Consider the following 17,331-nt stretch of genomic DNA (forward strand, 5'->3'; position numbering starts at 1 on the left):
GTGTGTGATCTAATGTGTGTGGGTGTACGATCTGTTGTGTGTGGGTGTACGATCTGATGTGAGTGTACGATCTGATGTGTGTGGGTGTACGATCTGATGTGTGTGAGTGTACGATCTGATGTGTGTGGGTGTACGATCTGGTGTGTGTCGGTGTGCGATCTGATGTGTGTGGGTGTGCGATCTGATGTGAGTGTACGATCTGGTGTGTGTGGGTGTGCGATCTGATGTGTGTGGGTGTGCGATCTGATGTGAGTGTACGATCTGATGTGTGCGGGTGTACGATCTGATGTGTGTGGGTGTGTGATCACTGCAGGTCCTCCTGCTTGGCGTCTGGTGAGTATGATTGCGGGGTCTCCGCTGTCTATAATGAAGTGTCCTGCAGTATCTTTAACTTTTTTTAGCTGCATGGACACTTCATTATTGAACTGCAACTAGGGTTTATTTTCAGGGTAGGGCCTATTTTTGGAAAAACACTGCTCCAACTTTTCAACTTAGCATCTAAAAATGATGAGAAGCAGCTTATTACTTGAGACAAGTCTGTGGTTAAAGACACTGTCTGAAAATGAAATCTAACATCACAAAAAACGACATGACTTATTTTGATGTAGCCAGTCCTCTGAAACATAACTTTTCATTAACCACTTACCATAAATCTGACCCCTACATGCAACAGAATCAGCCTAGGATGGGTTTACATAACTACAACTGGCATTTCATTTCCTCAGTTTCTCTCTAGCTCACCTTCCACAGCAGCACAGCCAGCAAAAGAAATATGAGGATCCCAACTAGTAAGCTGATGGCAATGATCCAACCCACCACATAACCACGTGGTTCCTGATTGTGTAGGGCCTCAAAAATAACCTGTAGAAAAAAAAAAGAAGGGGGATAAGTAAGTGAAAAAAATGATGAAACTATACTTCAAAACCAAACAAGTATAAGGTTTCTTAAAATCTAGTGTACAAAATCAATGAGAACAATGGTTATGATTAAGAGGCATGTAGCCTTGAAACGCATAAACCGCATTGGGGTATATTTTTACTACCCATCTCTTTGTCTTTTTTATATTTGATTTTTTTTTTTATATATAATAAAAGCCTATCCCTTATTGAAGAGCTGGATTTTCTTCTGTATTGCTGGAACCTATTATCCATTGCACTCAAGGGAACAGGTGAGCGGAACCTTTCTCCTTGCATTTTATACCTATTTATTTGAAGCTGCTTGAGAGTATACCAAGAGGATGTACAGTAGCCACCAAAATAAAATGTTGTTTCTTTGTGAAATCTGAAATTTAACACACATTCTGGTTTGTTTCACAAGTGTTTCTTTACTCCTAATTTCTGTATGTGTTGCATTGTGAATTTGCTGCCTTCAGTCTGAATTTACAATGTGCAGATTCCAATATAAACAAGGAAACCATTGCATGAAGAGGTGTGCCCAAACTTTTGACTGGTACTATACTGCGGGAACATAGCCATAAGGTGGGTCTACACAGGCATTTATTTAAGGCCCTCTTACATGGAGCAATGCAAAATTTATGGGGCAGAAACAATCATTACTACATAATGCAGTTCTCATTTATTTCCGTTTTTTTGGATTTTTTTTATGGGTAATTGTGCTTATAAACTTGGCACAATATTTAAAGAGTGGACAACGCAAAGTGGATATGTTGCTATAATGAACAAGATACGGTTCCCTTAAGAGGATGATAACTGGAAGTGTATGGACTTCATTTCAATGTATAAAAGTTTCAGAATATTTATTCACTTTTAGATTCCAGAAAAACATATTACACCCAGCGTACGCCAACATCTATAATGGCTTTTATAGCTCCTTTAGGCTACTGCATTTCACTTTTCAATGTGTTAAAACATTTCTACCCATATAATCTGAGCTTAGGGAAAATATAGTATAGTTTTATTACCAGCCCGATAAATTCTAGACAGAAATGAAATATACTCAAATATATTTTTAAGTGTATGCATTCATATACACTGAACAAAAATCTAAACCCAACACTTGTTTTTGTTCCCACTTTTCATGAACTGAACTCTGAGATCTAAGACTTTTTCTCTGTACACAAAAGGCCTTTTTCTTTGAAATATTGTTCACAAATTTGTCTGAATCTGTGTTAGTGACCTCTTCTCCTTTGCTCACAGGTGTGGTATATCAAGATTACAAAAACCGCATTTGGTGCGTTTTTGGCTGCGTTTTGCTGCGTTTTTGATCTCTACATTTTTCTGCGTTTTTCCAATGCATTGCATGGGGGGAAAACGCAGAAAAACGCAGGAAAGAATTGACACGTCCATTTTTTTTTTTAAGCTCAAAAACGCAGCTTAAAAAAAAAAGTTGTGTGCGAACATCAAAAATGAAAACTCATAGACTTTGCTGGGGAAGCAAAATCATGCAGTTTTGAAGCCAAAAACGCACCCGAAAAACGCCACGAAAAACGCACTGTGTGAACTTACCCTTAGGCTGACCACAATAAAAGGCCACCCTAAAATGTACAGTTTTATCACACAGCACAATGCCACAAGCTTTGAGGGAGCTGTTCTGTTTGTTGCGTCTCTCATGAATCACACTCAGTGGAGATCTTCAGGCTCTTTATTAAGTGGAGTTGTCAGCTATTACACTTGTCTCCTGCCTGCATCCAATCTGCCGTACCAGCGAGTTCCCACTTCTCTGTGGTGCACACATACAAGTAGTGAGACCCCTAGAGGCCATACAGCATATATCATATTGCTAAATACTTTCTCTTTTAACTAGAATTAAACATAATAAACACAACGATTAAACTAACCAAGTAAGAGATAAGCATAATAAATACAGTTAGATATCCTTGAGGTGCGCAGGCTTTCTGATCATTCTTCCCGTCCTAGTAACATAACAAGTGTCACTATCTATATCTTGCAGTTCTTCTGATTCTGGTAATATGCCTTCTGATATTGCCTGTCTCTGGCTAGCATCCTCACCCTGATGGTCAGCAGTCAGTGTTGGTACTTGGCTTGTACATGCTGCCTTATTGTCTTGGGTGGCAGGATACTGTTCAAAAGGCCATGAATCATCTCGTTCTTGCGTTTTCTTAGGATATCTGAGATTTCTCCTTAGGCTTCTTCCATCCTCTGCTACAATTTCGTAGGACTGAGGTCCTAGTTTTTGGACAACATTTGCCTTGTGTCGTTATTTGTCGTATTTGCTGCTTGGCTACAGTCGTTTGTTGTCATTCCTCTGGAGATCCGGCAGATCCTTTGTAGATTTAGTGTAATAGAAAGCTTGCCTATCTTGATTTTTTTTAGTTGATCTTTGATGTTTCCCACTAACTTTGGCTTTAACAGATGACTAGCGGTTGGTAAGAGTGTCTTTGTACGCCTACTCATGAGTAGAGTTGAGCGATGTTCGAGTCCAATGGTTCGCCAATTTCATGTTCGAGTGATTTTGGGGGGTGTTCGAGTCGTTCGACAAACTCGAACGATTTGCTTAAAGTTCGGTAGTTAGAGTTAGGTTCGATCACCAAAAGCGTGGGTTTTCACAGTAAGTATGTGCGCACATTGCGTATGTGCATGCGTCCTGCGTCCACAGCACAATCCCTCTCTCTTTCCTATTCACTGATCACGGGCGCCTCGCTGCATGGCTGTCACAAATCTCCGGCGGCTTTTCCTCTTTTGAAAATGGCTGCCGCTTCATTATTCAATCAGGTATTCCATGCCTTCCCCGCCCACCGGCGCCCATGATTGGTTGCAGTCAGACACGCCCCCACAATGAGTGACAGCTGTGTCAGTGCAACCAATCACAGCCGCTGGTGGGCGGGTCTATATCGTGCAGTAAAATAAATAAATAATTAAAAAAAAAAAAATACAGTTACCCCCAATTTTGATACCAGCCAGGATAAAGCCACACGGCTGGAGGCTGGTATTGTCAGGATGGGGAGCACCACGTTATGGGGAGCCCACCACCCTAACAATATCACCCAGCAGCCGCCCGGAATTGCCGCATCCATTAGATGCGGCAGTCCCGGGACTCTACCCCGCTCACACCGAATTGCCCTGGTGCGGTGGCAATCAATGTAATAATTGGGTTAATCATGACAAGCGTCTCCCCGAGACACCTTCCATGATTAACCTATAAGTGAAAGTAAAGAAACACACACAGCGAAAAATCCTTTATTTGGAATAAAAGACAAAAAAACCCCCTCATTTACCTCTTTATTAATCCCCAAACAACAATCCAGGTCCGAAGTAATCCACACGACACTGTCAGCTCTGCTACATGAAGATGATAGGAAGCCGCATAGAACACAAGCGCTCTGTGTCCTCTCCACGCAGCACCTGAAGTCAGCCGTGCTGTCACCGGAGACTTCACTCTGCAATGCACTAGTCAAGATAACCAAATCTTCCAAGTTGACTTCCGCCCCTGCCTCCACCCCGCTGAGGAAGTGACAGCGACACGCGTACGGGACTGGGAGCTCCAATCTTTCCCCCACTCTGTGTGCCCTTTGCCATCACTGTCCAAATATGGGTAAGCCTTATATATACCTCTAGTGTTACGGTGCTAGTCACTTTGATTAGCTTTGCCCTTGGCCAGCGCTGGTGTTACTTTGTTTTCCACTTATCTGTATGCAGCAGACTTCAGGACACATGCATAGTTACACTGATTGATAAAATTCTTTCTGCTGCTCATTTATGTGATGCAAGTATACTTGATTGCTTGAATCTTTACATCTGGGGACCTGATTACCTATATGTTGTGGGTGATTGTTGGTAGAGGTCCTCCTTTATATATACCTACATATTGATGAATTTATTGTATTTTAACAATGTGTATTTTTCTATATGTTCAATAAAAATTACCATTTTTTTATGAAAAAAGTACTCCGGTGTGTATGTGTTGTCCTGACACATCCTTTTTGATACAGGTAGTGAGACCCCTAGAGGCCATACAGCATATAACATATTGCTACAGGAGCATGCAAATCTGTATCTAAATATTGTTACAAGCTGTCTGGCCCCTTACTGAAAGAACAGCTACCAGGAAGAAATAAACCTTTGGGAGCCACTGGCTTCCATTACTAGGGGAGTGCATGGATCCACTACGCTCACACTGCATTATATAGTGAGGGGTGGATGGAATCACGTCACAACATTTTGACGCTCACTCTGCAGCTTACATGTGCAGAGTGAGCTGTCAATCAAAGTGTTGGGCAGTAATAAAAGCCTCACCTCAAAATATAGTGAGAGGCTCCTGTAGCCACTACGTGCACTTCCCTATGACTGGAAGGCAGTGTGACATCTGAGGTTTCTCCTGAGGAAAAGGTTTGTTAACTTTGAAACGTGCTGGCAATAAACCGCACTGAAACTTTTCCTGGTCTCCTGGCTATATCTACCAGGGATCTATGTTCCCACACTGGTGTCTGACAGCGTAGTAAAGTCCATCCCTCCTCCATTACTTTCATCCTGGAATATTTCACTAGCATGTGCAAGTACAGTCGAAAAAATAGTTGACCTTTCAACATAATGCAGTGCAATCATGAAAAAAGAATGAAGCGTGATTTATGAGATGCACTTTACTACTGCGGCTGATCAACAAAGTCCAGAGCAACAATGGAGATGCATCACGGGACCCAGAGAGGATGAATAACAGGCAGGGCCGTATTTGCCACTAGGCACCCGTGGTCCCGTGCCTAGGGCGGCACGTTGCGGGGGGCGGCACTTTCTGGCAGCAAAAAGAAAAAAAAAAATATATATAATTTTTTTTTTTTTTTACATCCCCGCCCCCCGTCCCTCCCTCCATTACACTCAGCTGTGTTCCGGGGGGGGGGGTTGGGAGGGAGGAGAGGCGCACTTCTGCTGTCTATTCAAATACATGGCGGGCGCCAGGCATAGTGAGCTGACTTAAGCGGGCTTTACACGCTGCGACATCGCTAATGCGGAGTCGTTGGGGTCACGGATTTTGTGACGCACATCCGGCCGCATTAGCGATGCCGTTGCGTGTGACACCAATAAGCGATTTTGCATCGTTGCAAAACAGTGCAAAATCGCTAATCGGCGACACGGGGGTCCATTCTCAATTATCGTTACTTCAGCAGTAACGAAGTTGTTCCTCGTTGCTGCGGCAGCACACATCGCTGCGTGTGACGCCGCAGGAGCGAGGAAGCTCTCCCTACCTGCCTCCCGGCCGCTATGCGGAAGGAAGGAGGTGGGCGGGATGTTAGGTCCCGCTCATCTCCGCCCCTCCGCTGCGATTGGGCGGCGGTTCAGTGACGTTTCAGTTACGTCGCTGTGACGCCGCACGGACCGCCCCCTTAGAAAGGAGGTGGTTCGCCGGTCACAGCGACGTCGCCGGACAGGTAAGTATGTGTGACGGCTCTGGGCGATGTTGTGCGGCACGGGCAGCGATATGCCCGTGTCGCGCAACAGATGGGGGCGGATACCCACACTAGCGATATCGGGACCGATATCGCAGTGTGTAAAGTAGCCTTTACCCCGGAAGTTCCATGGCCTGCACTTCCGGGGTCAGAGGCGCGCGGGCGCGACAATCAGCTCACTGCCCCGTGCTGCAGCGTCCAATGCTGCAGATGACACACGCCGCGGAGGAGGACGCGTCTGCAGCTGGAGCAAGCCAGAAGAGGAGCCAGCCAGAGCAGGGCGGCGGGCACCGGAGCAGGTAAGGCAGAGCTTAGAATGTATGGGCACCTTACAGGTTAGTTGATGATCATTGCAAATTGCGATGCCTCTTTTTGTCCACTGTAATCATGCAAGGGGAGGCTGGGGGGAGAGAGGCTGAGGCTGGGGGAGCCTGGGAAGAGAGGGAGGCTGGGAAGAGAAAGAGGCTGAGGCTGGGGGGAGTCTGGGAAGAGAGAGGCTGAGGCTGGGAAGACAGAGAGGCTTAGGCTGGGGGGAGGCTGGGAAGAGAGAGAGGCTGAGGCTGGGAAGAGAGGCTGAGGCTGGGGGGAGAGAGGCTGAGGCTGGGGGGGAGGCTGGGGGAGAGAGAGGCTAAGGCTGGGGGGAGAGAGAGGCTGGGGGGAGAGAGAGGCTGAAGCTGGGGGGGAGGCTGGGAGAAGAGAGGCTGATTCTGGGGGAGTCTGGGAGGGGGAGGCTGATGCTGAGGGAGGCTGGGAGGGGGAGGGTGAGGCTTGGAGGAGGGAAGCTGATGCTGAGGGAGACTTGGAGGAGGGAGGCTGAGGGAGGAGGGAGGCTGGGGGAGGCTGGGAGGAGGGAGGCTGAGGCTGGGGGAGGCTGATGCTGGGGGAGGCTGGGAGGAGAGAGGCTGATGCTGGGGGAGGCTGGGAGGGGGAAGGTGAGGCTTGGAGGAGGGAGGCTGATGCTGAGGGAGGCTGGGAGGGTGAGGCTTGGAGGAGGGAAGCTGATGCTGAGGGAGGCTAGGAGGAGGGAGGCTGATGCCGGGGGAAGCTGGGAGGGTGAGGCTTGGAGGAGGGAAGCTGATGCTGAGGGAGGCTTGGAGGAGGGGGGCTGATGCTGAGGGAGGAGGGAGGCTGATGCTGAGGGAGGAGGGAGGCTGATACTGGGGGAGGCTGGGAGGAGGAAGGCTGATGCTGTGGGAGGCTGGGAGGAGGGAGGCTGATGCTGGGGGAGGCTGGGAGGAGGGAGGCTGATGCTGGGGGAGGCTGGGAGGAGGGAGGCTGATGCTGGGGGAGGCTGGGAGGAGGGAGGCTGATGCTTGGGGAGGAGGGAGGCGGAGGCTGGGGGAGGCTGGGAGGAGGGAGGCTGAAAGGAGGGAGGCTGAGACTGGGGGAGGCTGGGAGGAGGGAGGCTGGGAGGAGGGAGGCTGATGCTGGGAGGGGGAAGGTGAGGCTTGGAGGAGGGAGGCTGATGCTGGGGGAGGCTTGGAGGAGGGAGGCTGATGCTGGGGGAGGCTGGGAGGAGGAAGGCTGATGCTGGGGGAGGCTGGGAGGAGGGAGGCTGATGCTGGGGGAGGCTGGGTGGAGGGAGGCTGATGCTGGGGGAGGTTGGGAGGAGGGAGGCTGATGCTTGGGGAGGTTGGGAGGAGGGAGGCTGAGGCTAGGGGAGGCTGGGGGGAGGGAGGCTGAAGCTGGGGGAGGCTGGGAGGAGGGAGGCTGAGGCTGGGGGAGGCTGAGGCTGGGGGAGGCTGGGAGGAGGGAGGCTGAGGCTGGGGGAGGCTGGGAGGAGGGAGGCTGAGGCTGGGGAGGCTGGGAGGAGGGAGGCTGAGGCTGGGGAGGCTGGGAGGAGGGAGGCTGAGGCTGGGAGGGGGAAGGTGAGGCTTGGAGGAGGGAGGCTGATGCTGGGGGAGGCTGGGAGGAGGGAGGCTGATGCTGGGAGGAGGGAGGCTGATGCTGGGGGAGGCTGGGAGGAGGGAGGCTGATGCTGGGAGGAGGGAGACTGATGCTGGGGAAAGCTGGGAGCAGGAAGGCTGATGCTGGGGGAGGCTGGGAGGAGAGAGGCTGATGCTGGAGGAGGCTGATGCTGGGGGAGGCTGGGAGGAGAGAGGCTGATGCTGGGGGAAGGCTGGGAGGAGAGAGGCTGATGCTGGAGGAGGCTGATGCTGGGGGAGGCTGGGAGGAGAGAGGCTGATGCTGGAGGAGGCTGATGCTGGGGGAGGCTGGGAGGAGAGAGGCTGATGCTGGAGGAGGCTGATGCTGGGGGAGGCTGGGAGGAGAGAGGCTGATGCTGGAGGAGGCTCATGCTGGGGGAGACTGAGAGGAGAGAGGCTGATGCTGGGGGAAGCTGGGGGAGAGAGGCTGAAGCTGGGGGAGGCTGGGGAGAGAGAGGCTGATGCTGGGGGAGAGGCTGCTGGTGAAGGCAGGAGAGAGCGGCTGCTGCTGGGGGAATGGGAGAGAGGGGCCAATGCTAGAGACAGAGGACAAGGGTTGAGGGATAGAGCAATGACAATATCGATGGGTGGGAGTGTAAGGACTCAGAATAAGAGGGGGCCAGCATTGGGAGCTCATTATGGAGAAGGGGCAGCATGTCTGGGCTCAGTATGGAGTGGAACAATGTGGGGGAGTCAATATCAAGAGTGGGGTAGTGTGTGTGGGGGGGGGGTCTCAGCATAAGCGTTAGTGTGGTGGTCTTAGAATGAATGGGGCAGCATGGAGGTGTCATTATGGAAAAGAGGAAGGCAGCATTAGGAGCTCATGGAGAGGGGCAGCATGCACGGGACACTGAGGAGGGGGCAGCATGCATGGGACATTGTGAGGAGGGGGCAGCATACATGGGACACTGTCAGGAGGGGGCAGCATGCATGGGACACTGTCAGGAGGGGGCAGCATGCATGGGACACTGTCAGGAGGGGGCAGCATGCATGGGACACTGTGAGGAGGGAGCAGCATGCATGGGACATTGTCAGGAGGGGGCAGCATGCATGGGACATTGTGAGGAGGGGGCAGCATGCATGGGACATTGTGAGGAGGGGGCAGCATGCATGGGACACTGTGAGGAGGGAACAGCATGCATGGGACACTGAGGAGGGGGCAGCATGCATGGGACACTGTCAGGAGGGGGCAGCATGCATGGGACATTGTGAGGAGGGGGCAGCATGCATGGGACATTGTGAGGAGGGAGCAGCATGCATGGGACACTGTGAGGAGGGAACAGCATGCATGGGACACTGTGAGGAGGGGGCAGCATGCATGGGACACTGTGAGGAGGGGGCAGCATGCATGGGACATTGTGAGGAGGGGGCACCATGCATGGGACATTGTGAGGAGGGGGCAGCATGCATGGGACATTGTGAGGAGGGGGCAGCATGCATGGGACACTGTGAGGAGGGGGCAGCATGCATGGGACACTGTGAGGAGGGGGCAGCATGCATGGGACACTGTGAGGAGGGGGCAGCATGCATGGGACACTGTGAGGAGGGAGCAGCATGCATGGGACACTGTCAGGAGGTGGCAGCATGCATGGGACATTGTGAGGAGGGGGCAGCATGCATGGGACATTGTGAGGAGGGGGCAGCATGCATGGGACACTGTGAGGAGGGGGCAGCATGCATGGGACACTGTGAGGAGGGAGCAGCATGCATGGGACATTGTCAGGAGGGGGCAGCATGCATGGGACATTGTGAGGAGGGAGCAGCATGCATGGGACACTGTGAGGAGGGGGCAGCATGCATGGGACACTGTGAGGAGGGGGCAGCATGCATGGGACACTGTGAGGAGGGGGCAGCATGCATGGGACACTGTGAGGAGGGGGCAGCATGCATGGGACACTGTGAGGAGGGGGCAGCATGCATGGGACACTGTGAGGAGGGGGCAGCATGCATGGGACACTGTGAGGAGGGGGAAGCATGCATGGGACACTGTGAGGAGGGGGCAGCATGCATGGGACACTGTGAGGAGGGGGCAGCATGCATGGGACACTGTGAGGAGGGGGCAGCATGCATGGGACACTGTGAGGAGGGGGCAGCATGCATGGGACACTGTGAGGAGGGGGCAGCATGCATGGGACACTGAGGAGGGGGCAGCATGCATGGGACACTGTGAGGAGGGGCAGCATGCATGGGACACTGTGAGGAGGGGGCAGCATGCATGGGACACTGTGAGGAGGGGGCAGCATGCATGGGACACTGTGAGGAGGGGGCAGCATGCATGGGACACTGTGAGGAGGGGGCAGCATGCATGGGACACTGTGAGGAGGGGGCAGCATGCATGGGACACTGTGAGGAGGGGGCAGCATGCATGGGACACTGAGGAGGGGGGCAGCATGATGTGAGGACAATGTGCAGATCATATTTCATAATTGAGGAAGGTGTGGTGGATATAATTTATAAGGGAGGGCAGTGTGTAGTTTATTAGGGGCAGTGTGACAGTCACAGTATATAAGTGGGGACGGTGGGAATATTTTATACTCATGCTATGTTTTGATGTGCCTGTGGTGATTCCCATTGTGGGGGGGGTTAGTGCCCTTCGTTTCTCATTGATACTTTTTCAAGTGTTTTACAGAGTAGATCTGCCTTAAACAGAGGTCGTGTGCGAAAACTCAGTTTTACGTTGTCAATAAGGGGCGCGACCACTTAAAGTGCCTAGGGAAGCACGAAGGCAAAATACAGCCCTGATAACAGGTGTTTGTTATATATTGTCTGGGAGAATACGGATTAAAATAATTGGAAACAAGACAACCCTTTATTATTTGATTGCACAAACTCTGACAACAATGAGCATCATCCACAGCAATGTTTTCAAGCTCTTGGATACTTGCAGTGTTCATTTACCTAAGGGCTCATGTGCACGTTGCTTATTTTTTTGCGTTTCTGCAGCGTTTTGAGCAGCAGCGTCACATTGTCAAAGTGCATGCGTTCTGGTTCCCCAGCAAAGTCTATGAGAATCATGCAAAATCCGTGCGCACGATGCTTTTTGAACCTCAGCGTTTTGATTGTCAAAAATGTGACAAAATCTCTGCATTTAGAAAAGCAGCATGTCACTTCTTTTGAGCGTTTTGGCAGCGTTCTAAACCCATTGAAAGCAATGAGTTGTAGAAAGACGCTACCAAAATGCTAAGCAGTGCATTTGCACTGCATTTTTGTTGCGACCTGCATGTTTTTTTTAACATAATAAATGCAGGTCTTTTGGTCTCTCTCTCTCTGTCCATGTCGGTCTCTCCCTCCCACCCCCTCTCTCATACTCACGATCCACGATCACCGGCGCTGCGCTGCATGGCGTTCACACTGGCGGCTTCTCCTCTTTTGAAAATTCCGGCCGCTCATTAATCCATCTCGTATTCCCTGCTTCCCCGCCCACTTGCGCGTATAATTGGTTGCAGTCAGACACCCCCCCACGCTGAGTGACAACTGCCTCACTGCAACCAATCACAGCCGCTGGTGGGCGTGTCTATATCGAGCAGTAAAAAAAAAATAAATAATAAAAAAAAAACACGTGCGGTCCCCCCCAATTTGGATACCAGCCAGGATAAAGCCCCACAGCTGAAGGCTGGTATTCTCAGGATGGGGAGCTCCACGTTATGGGGAGCCCCCCAGCCTAACAATATCAGCCAGCAGCTGCCCGGAATTGTCGCATCCATTAGATACGACAGTCCCGGGACTCTACCTAGCTCATCCCGCATTGCCCTGGTGCGGTGGCAAATGGGGTAAAAAGGATTTAATGGCAGAAGCCCATAGCTGCCACTAAGTTGTAGGTTAATCATGGCAGGCATCTTTTCTCTACTTTCCCTGTCTCCCCGAGATACCTTCCATGATTAACCTGTAAGTTAAAGAAAATAAACACACATCCAAAAAATCCTTATTTGCAATGAAAGACAAAAAAACACCTTCTTTCACCATTTTATTAACCCTTCAAAAACACCTCCAGGTCCAACGTAATCCACGCAAGGTCCCACGACGCTTTCAGGTCTGCTACATCGGAAGCTGACAGGAGCGGCAGTAGAACAGCGCCGCTCCTCTCAGCTCCATGCAGCAACTGAAGTGAGTCGCTCGATCAGCTGTGCTGTCACTGAGGTTACTCGCGGCTACCGCTCTCAGGTGGAGGACTGCAGCTGTGGCCGCGAGTAACCTGAGTGAAAGCACAGCTGATCGCGCGGCTCACTGCAGTCGCTCAGGGGATTTGCGATCACAGGTGAGTCCTCGACGTGTGACCGCAAAACAGGCTGCGACACAGAGAGAGATGCGTGATGTCAGTGAAATCGGGTGAAGGTCTGACGTCACTGCTGTGGACTCCTGTGTCCTAGCACTGACCTCTGAGGTTCATCTGAGTTCATGACAGCACACAGAGACAGAGCCGCGGGATGACAATGAAGTTGGGTGCAGTTCATCCAAGTTCATTCTCATTGCCCGCCTCAGTCTGCTGTCAGCGGCCATGTAGCAGAGCTGGGGGACCTGTTAGGACCGGGAGGACGGGTAGGCCCAGGAGGTGGATCCACTGGGCTGAACACCTCACCGAGGGCGAGGTGCCCGGTAGCCGGAGCACTATGGGTAGCAGGACAGTCCGTTCAGAGGAGTGGAGTGAAGAAGTCCCTGGGACCACGGAGTCTCTGAAGGCAGTCCGGGTGACGGAGCTCAGGTTCGGAGGCCGAGATGATGGCAGGCAGAATCCGGAACCAACGGAGCGAGGAGGTGGGTCACCACACGGATCCGGAGACGGTAGGGACTGACGAGACGGCGGACAGTCACCGTTCGTGGTTCAGGAATCGTCAGGACCGGTTGGCAAGGCAGGAACGACTCTACAAGAGAGATATGTGAGTACGAGGCAAAACACAGGAAGACCTGACTCCTAGCTTAGGAAACACGAAGAACAGGCCCCGCCCACTTGGAAAGGAACCCCCTATATACCCTGCACCTGAATCTTCAATATCCTGTTGGAGGACGCTGGCCCTTTAAGAGAGGCTCAATGACCGCGCACGCGCCCTAATGCGCATGCGCGAGGCCCGGGTGCCAGAAGCCAGAGCAGGGAGCGGTGCACAGGAGGCAGGAGCGTTCAGCATCGCAGATGGGCGCCGGGACCGAGGATCGGGTTGCCTGGAGGATGCAGGTGAGTATGCATGGAGGCCGTGGAGCGGGGGACGCCTTGCAAAGGAGCCGGGGAGCGTGGCAGGGGAACCGGTGAGCGTGGCCGGGGAGCCGGGGAGTGTGGAAGGGGAGCCGGTGAGCATGGCAGGGGGGCCGGTGAGCATGACAGTACCCCCTCCCCCACGCCCCCCTCCCCGCAACCGGGACAGGAAGGGACGAATTAGGGGAGTACCCACATTCTCCCGGGGTTCCCAGGACCTATCCTCAGGACCATACCCAGCCCAGTCCACCAGGAAGAACTGTCGGCCCCGCACGGTCTTCATGGCCACGATATCCCTTACCGCATAGATGTCATTGTCAGCAATAGGAGGAGGAGCAGAACTGGCAGCAGCGGAGAAGGGACCAAGGACAACCGGCTTGAGCAGGGAGACATGGAAGGAGTTGGGTATCCTAATCGTGGCCGGGAGCTGTAGCTTGTAGGAGACCTCATTGATCTTGCCAATGACTTTAAACGGCCCGATGTAGCGAGGACCCAGCTTGTACGATGGTAGCTTCAATCGGACGTACTTGGAAGCAAGCCAGACCAGATCTCCTGGAGAGAAACACGGAGGATCCAGTCGCCTCTTGTCTGCGTGTCTCTTCATCCGCAGGGAAGCACGTCCAAGGGACGTCTTGACAGAGTCCCAAATTGTTGAAAAGTCACGGACTACAGCATCAGCAGCAGGGACATCCGAGGAAGAGGATACAGGTAATGGGACGGAAGGCTGAAGTCCGTAAATGACATGGAAGGGAGAGCTGGAGGAGGACTCACTGACGTGGTGGTTATGGGAGAATTCAGCCCAAGGAAGAAGCGTGGACCAGTCGTCGTGATGGGCGTTAACGTAGTGACGTAAGAAGGAGGTCAGGATCTGATTGACTCGTTCCACTTGGCCATTCGACTGAGGATGGTAGGCTGAAGAAAAGTCCAGAGTCACTCCCAGATGTTTGCAGAGAGCCCTCCAGAAGCGGGAGGTAAACTGGGTTCCTCTGTCGGACACAATGTGTGATGGAAAGCCATGCAACCGGAAGATGTGCTGTATGTAAGCGTCAGCGAGTTCCTGGGCAGAGGGGAGTCCAGCCATAGGGACGAAATGAGCCATTTTGGAGAAACGGTCCACCACGACCCATATGACCGTATGTCCGGAGGACAAGGGCAAGTCTGTAATAAAGTCCATTGCTATGTTTTGCCATGGAACGGAGGGAATAGGCAGCGGCAGAAGACGACCATATGGCAGGTGTTTGGGTGTCTTGTTCCGGGCACAAGAGGAGCAGGCTGAGACAAAGGACGCGACGTCCGTGCGAAGGGATGGCCACCAATAGTGACGTATAATTGTATTCCATGTTTTCTTCTGACCGGCATGGCCGGCTATTTTCGAGGCATGGCTCCAGTGCAACACTTTTTGTCTGTCAGGTTCTGAGACATAGGTCTTCCCGGGCGGTATCTGGGCCAGAGAGACGGGAGCCACCGGAATGATTTTGGTTGGGCAGATGATGGGTTGGGATGTCTCCTCCTCCTGTTCCATGGGCACGAATGACCTGGACAAGGCATCTGCTCGCACATTCTTATCCGCGGGCCGAAAATGGAGCTGAAAATCGAACCTGGCAAAGAACAAGGACCACCTGGCTTGTCGTGGGTTCAGTCGCTGAGCAGACCGCAGGTATTCCAGGTTCTTGTGGTCCGTGTAAATGATCACGGGGTACACTGCTCCCTCCAGAAGGTAGCGCCATTCCTCCAGAGCCAGTTTGACTGCCAACAGCTCTCGGTCACCGATGGTGTAGTTGCGTTCAGGCGCTGAGAAGCTCTTGGAGAAGAAACCGCAAGTAACCATCTTCCCAGAGGAGGACTTCTGCATGAGTACTGCTCCGGCTCCAGAGGAGGAGGCATCCACCTCCAAGGTGAACTGTCGGTTTAACTCAGGATGGTGGAGGACCGGAGAGGAAGCAAATGCCCGTTTCAGGGAGCCAAAGGCGGCGTCGACCGCAGGGGACCAGTCCTTTGGATTAGCCCCCTTCTTGGTCAAGGCAGAGAGAGGTGCAGTCAGGGCAGAGAAGCAAGGGATGAACGGACGGTAATAGTTCGCAAATCCAAGAAACCGTTGGATTGCCTTCAGTCCGGAAGGAGGAATTAGAGAAAGAGGAAAGGGGTATACCAAACACGGGATCACCACATTGTCAAACAATCAAGGAGTAAATTTTATTGTACACAAAAAACCACATGTCCGCACTGGAAGTGTGGCACACACAAAAGGTAATAAAAACACTTAAAAAGCCTATGGCCTGAAACCAATCACATTGGGAAACAATTTATATAGTATATAATGTATATAACAAATGATTATATAAATATAATATACGTAACCTCTCCTTAATGCAACATCCATATATTATAAACAGTATCTACACATTGCACTGCTACAACAATGATCCTGAGTGGTGGATCAATTGGATATACCACAGATAAAATTACAATTTACAACACTACATGCAATTTGGGAAAGGCCTAGGCCTCCAAATATCCAGAAGGTATAAATGAAGATGCTAAATGAACATCAAACTGCAGTGTTAACTCTTAACATGACTGGCTACAAAATTCTTACTATAAGGGGACAGCATGACCAAAAAATCAGTGTAGCCCAGAAAATCAGGGCAGTTCATCTACACCAAGCCTTCAGGGTCCCTTAGGTCTATACTCACTATTGGTGAGATGCCAGAAAAATACCAGAAGCATGCAAATGGAGGTCGCATAGGGAGAGGGTTTCCCAAGGGATAACCCCACGCGTATCGCCACCTCTAAGGGTGGCTTCCTCAGGGGAAAAGGAGTCCGGAAGGAGGGGGCCAGTTGAGAATGGAAGAGACCTTCTCTGGGTCCATCTGCAGACCGGTATCGGAGATTATGTAACCCAGGAAGGGAAGAGAAGACTGCTCGAAGACACACTTCTCGTACTTGGCGTACAAACGATTCTCTCGCAGTTTTTGCAGTACCAGCTGCATGTTCTCTCTGTGGGTCTGGAGGTCCGGAGAGAAGACCAGGATGTCATCCAGATACACCACCACACAAACGTAGAGAAGGTCCCGGAACACGTCGTTCACTAATTCTTGAAAGACCGCCGGTGCGTTACACAGGCCGAAGGGCATCACACAATACTCGTAGTGCCCATCGCGAGTGTTAAATGCGGTCTTCCATTCGTCCCCAGAGCGGATGCGGACCAGGTTGTAGGCACCCCAAAGATCCAACTTGGTAAACACACGAGCTCCTCTAAGCCGATCAAACAATTCGGGGATGAGCGGCAGGGGGTATTTATTCTTCACGGTGATTTGATTCAATCCCCGGTAGTCAATGCAGGGGCGCAGGTCGCCCTCTTTCTTCTTGACGAAGAAGAAGCCTGCTCCAGCAGGAGAGGAGGATCTCCGGATGAATCCCCTTGCCAGGTTCTCAGTGATGTAGGCAGACATGGCCCTTGTTTCAGCAGGGGACAAAGGATATATCCGTCCTCGAGGTGGTGTGGTTCCCGGGAGTAGGTCGATGGCACAGTCGTATGGACGATGTGGCGGCAGTACCTCTGACTCCTTTTTAACAAAGACATCCGCGAAGGACCAATAGGCCGAAGGCAGTCCTGGTAGGGACTCCGGAACCGGAGGTCGTCGGATGGGCTGTATGGCCCTCAAGCAGTTCTCGTGGCAAGAGGGGCCCCATCGGGTAATTTTCGCCAGCGCGCCAGCTGACCGACGGTTCATGTGTCCGTAACCAGGGGAGTCCCAGCAGGATTTGATGAGACATATGCGGGAGGACGTAGAAGGCGATTTTCTCAGTGTGCAGGGCACCGATGCGTAGTACAACAGGCTCGGTGATCCAAGTGATGGTGT

General features: G+C 51.8%; 1 protein-coding gene across 1 annotated transcript in view; it reads right to left on the reverse strand.

The window, feature by feature from the left end:
- The window catches only part of ITGA9 (integrin subunit alpha 9), a 644,853-nt gene that overhangs the window by 36,020 nt on the left and 591,502 nt on the right, over positions 1 to 17,331 (reverse strand). The window contains exon 27 of the mRNA XM_075316572.1: positions 742 to 861. Within this exon, the coding sequence (XP_075172687.1) occupies positions 742 to 861 (120 nt within the window). The remainder of the gene's footprint in view (positions 1 to 741; positions 862 to 17,331) is intronic.

Source organism: Anomaloglossus baeobatrachus, chromosome 6, assembly GCF_048569485.1.
Source record: "Anomaloglossus baeobatrachus isolate aAnoBae1 chromosome 6, aAnoBae1.hap1, whole genome shotgun sequence".
Lineage (NCBI taxonomy): Eukaryota > Metazoa > Chordata > Amphibia > Anura > Aromobatidae > Anomaloglossus > Anomaloglossus baeobatrachus.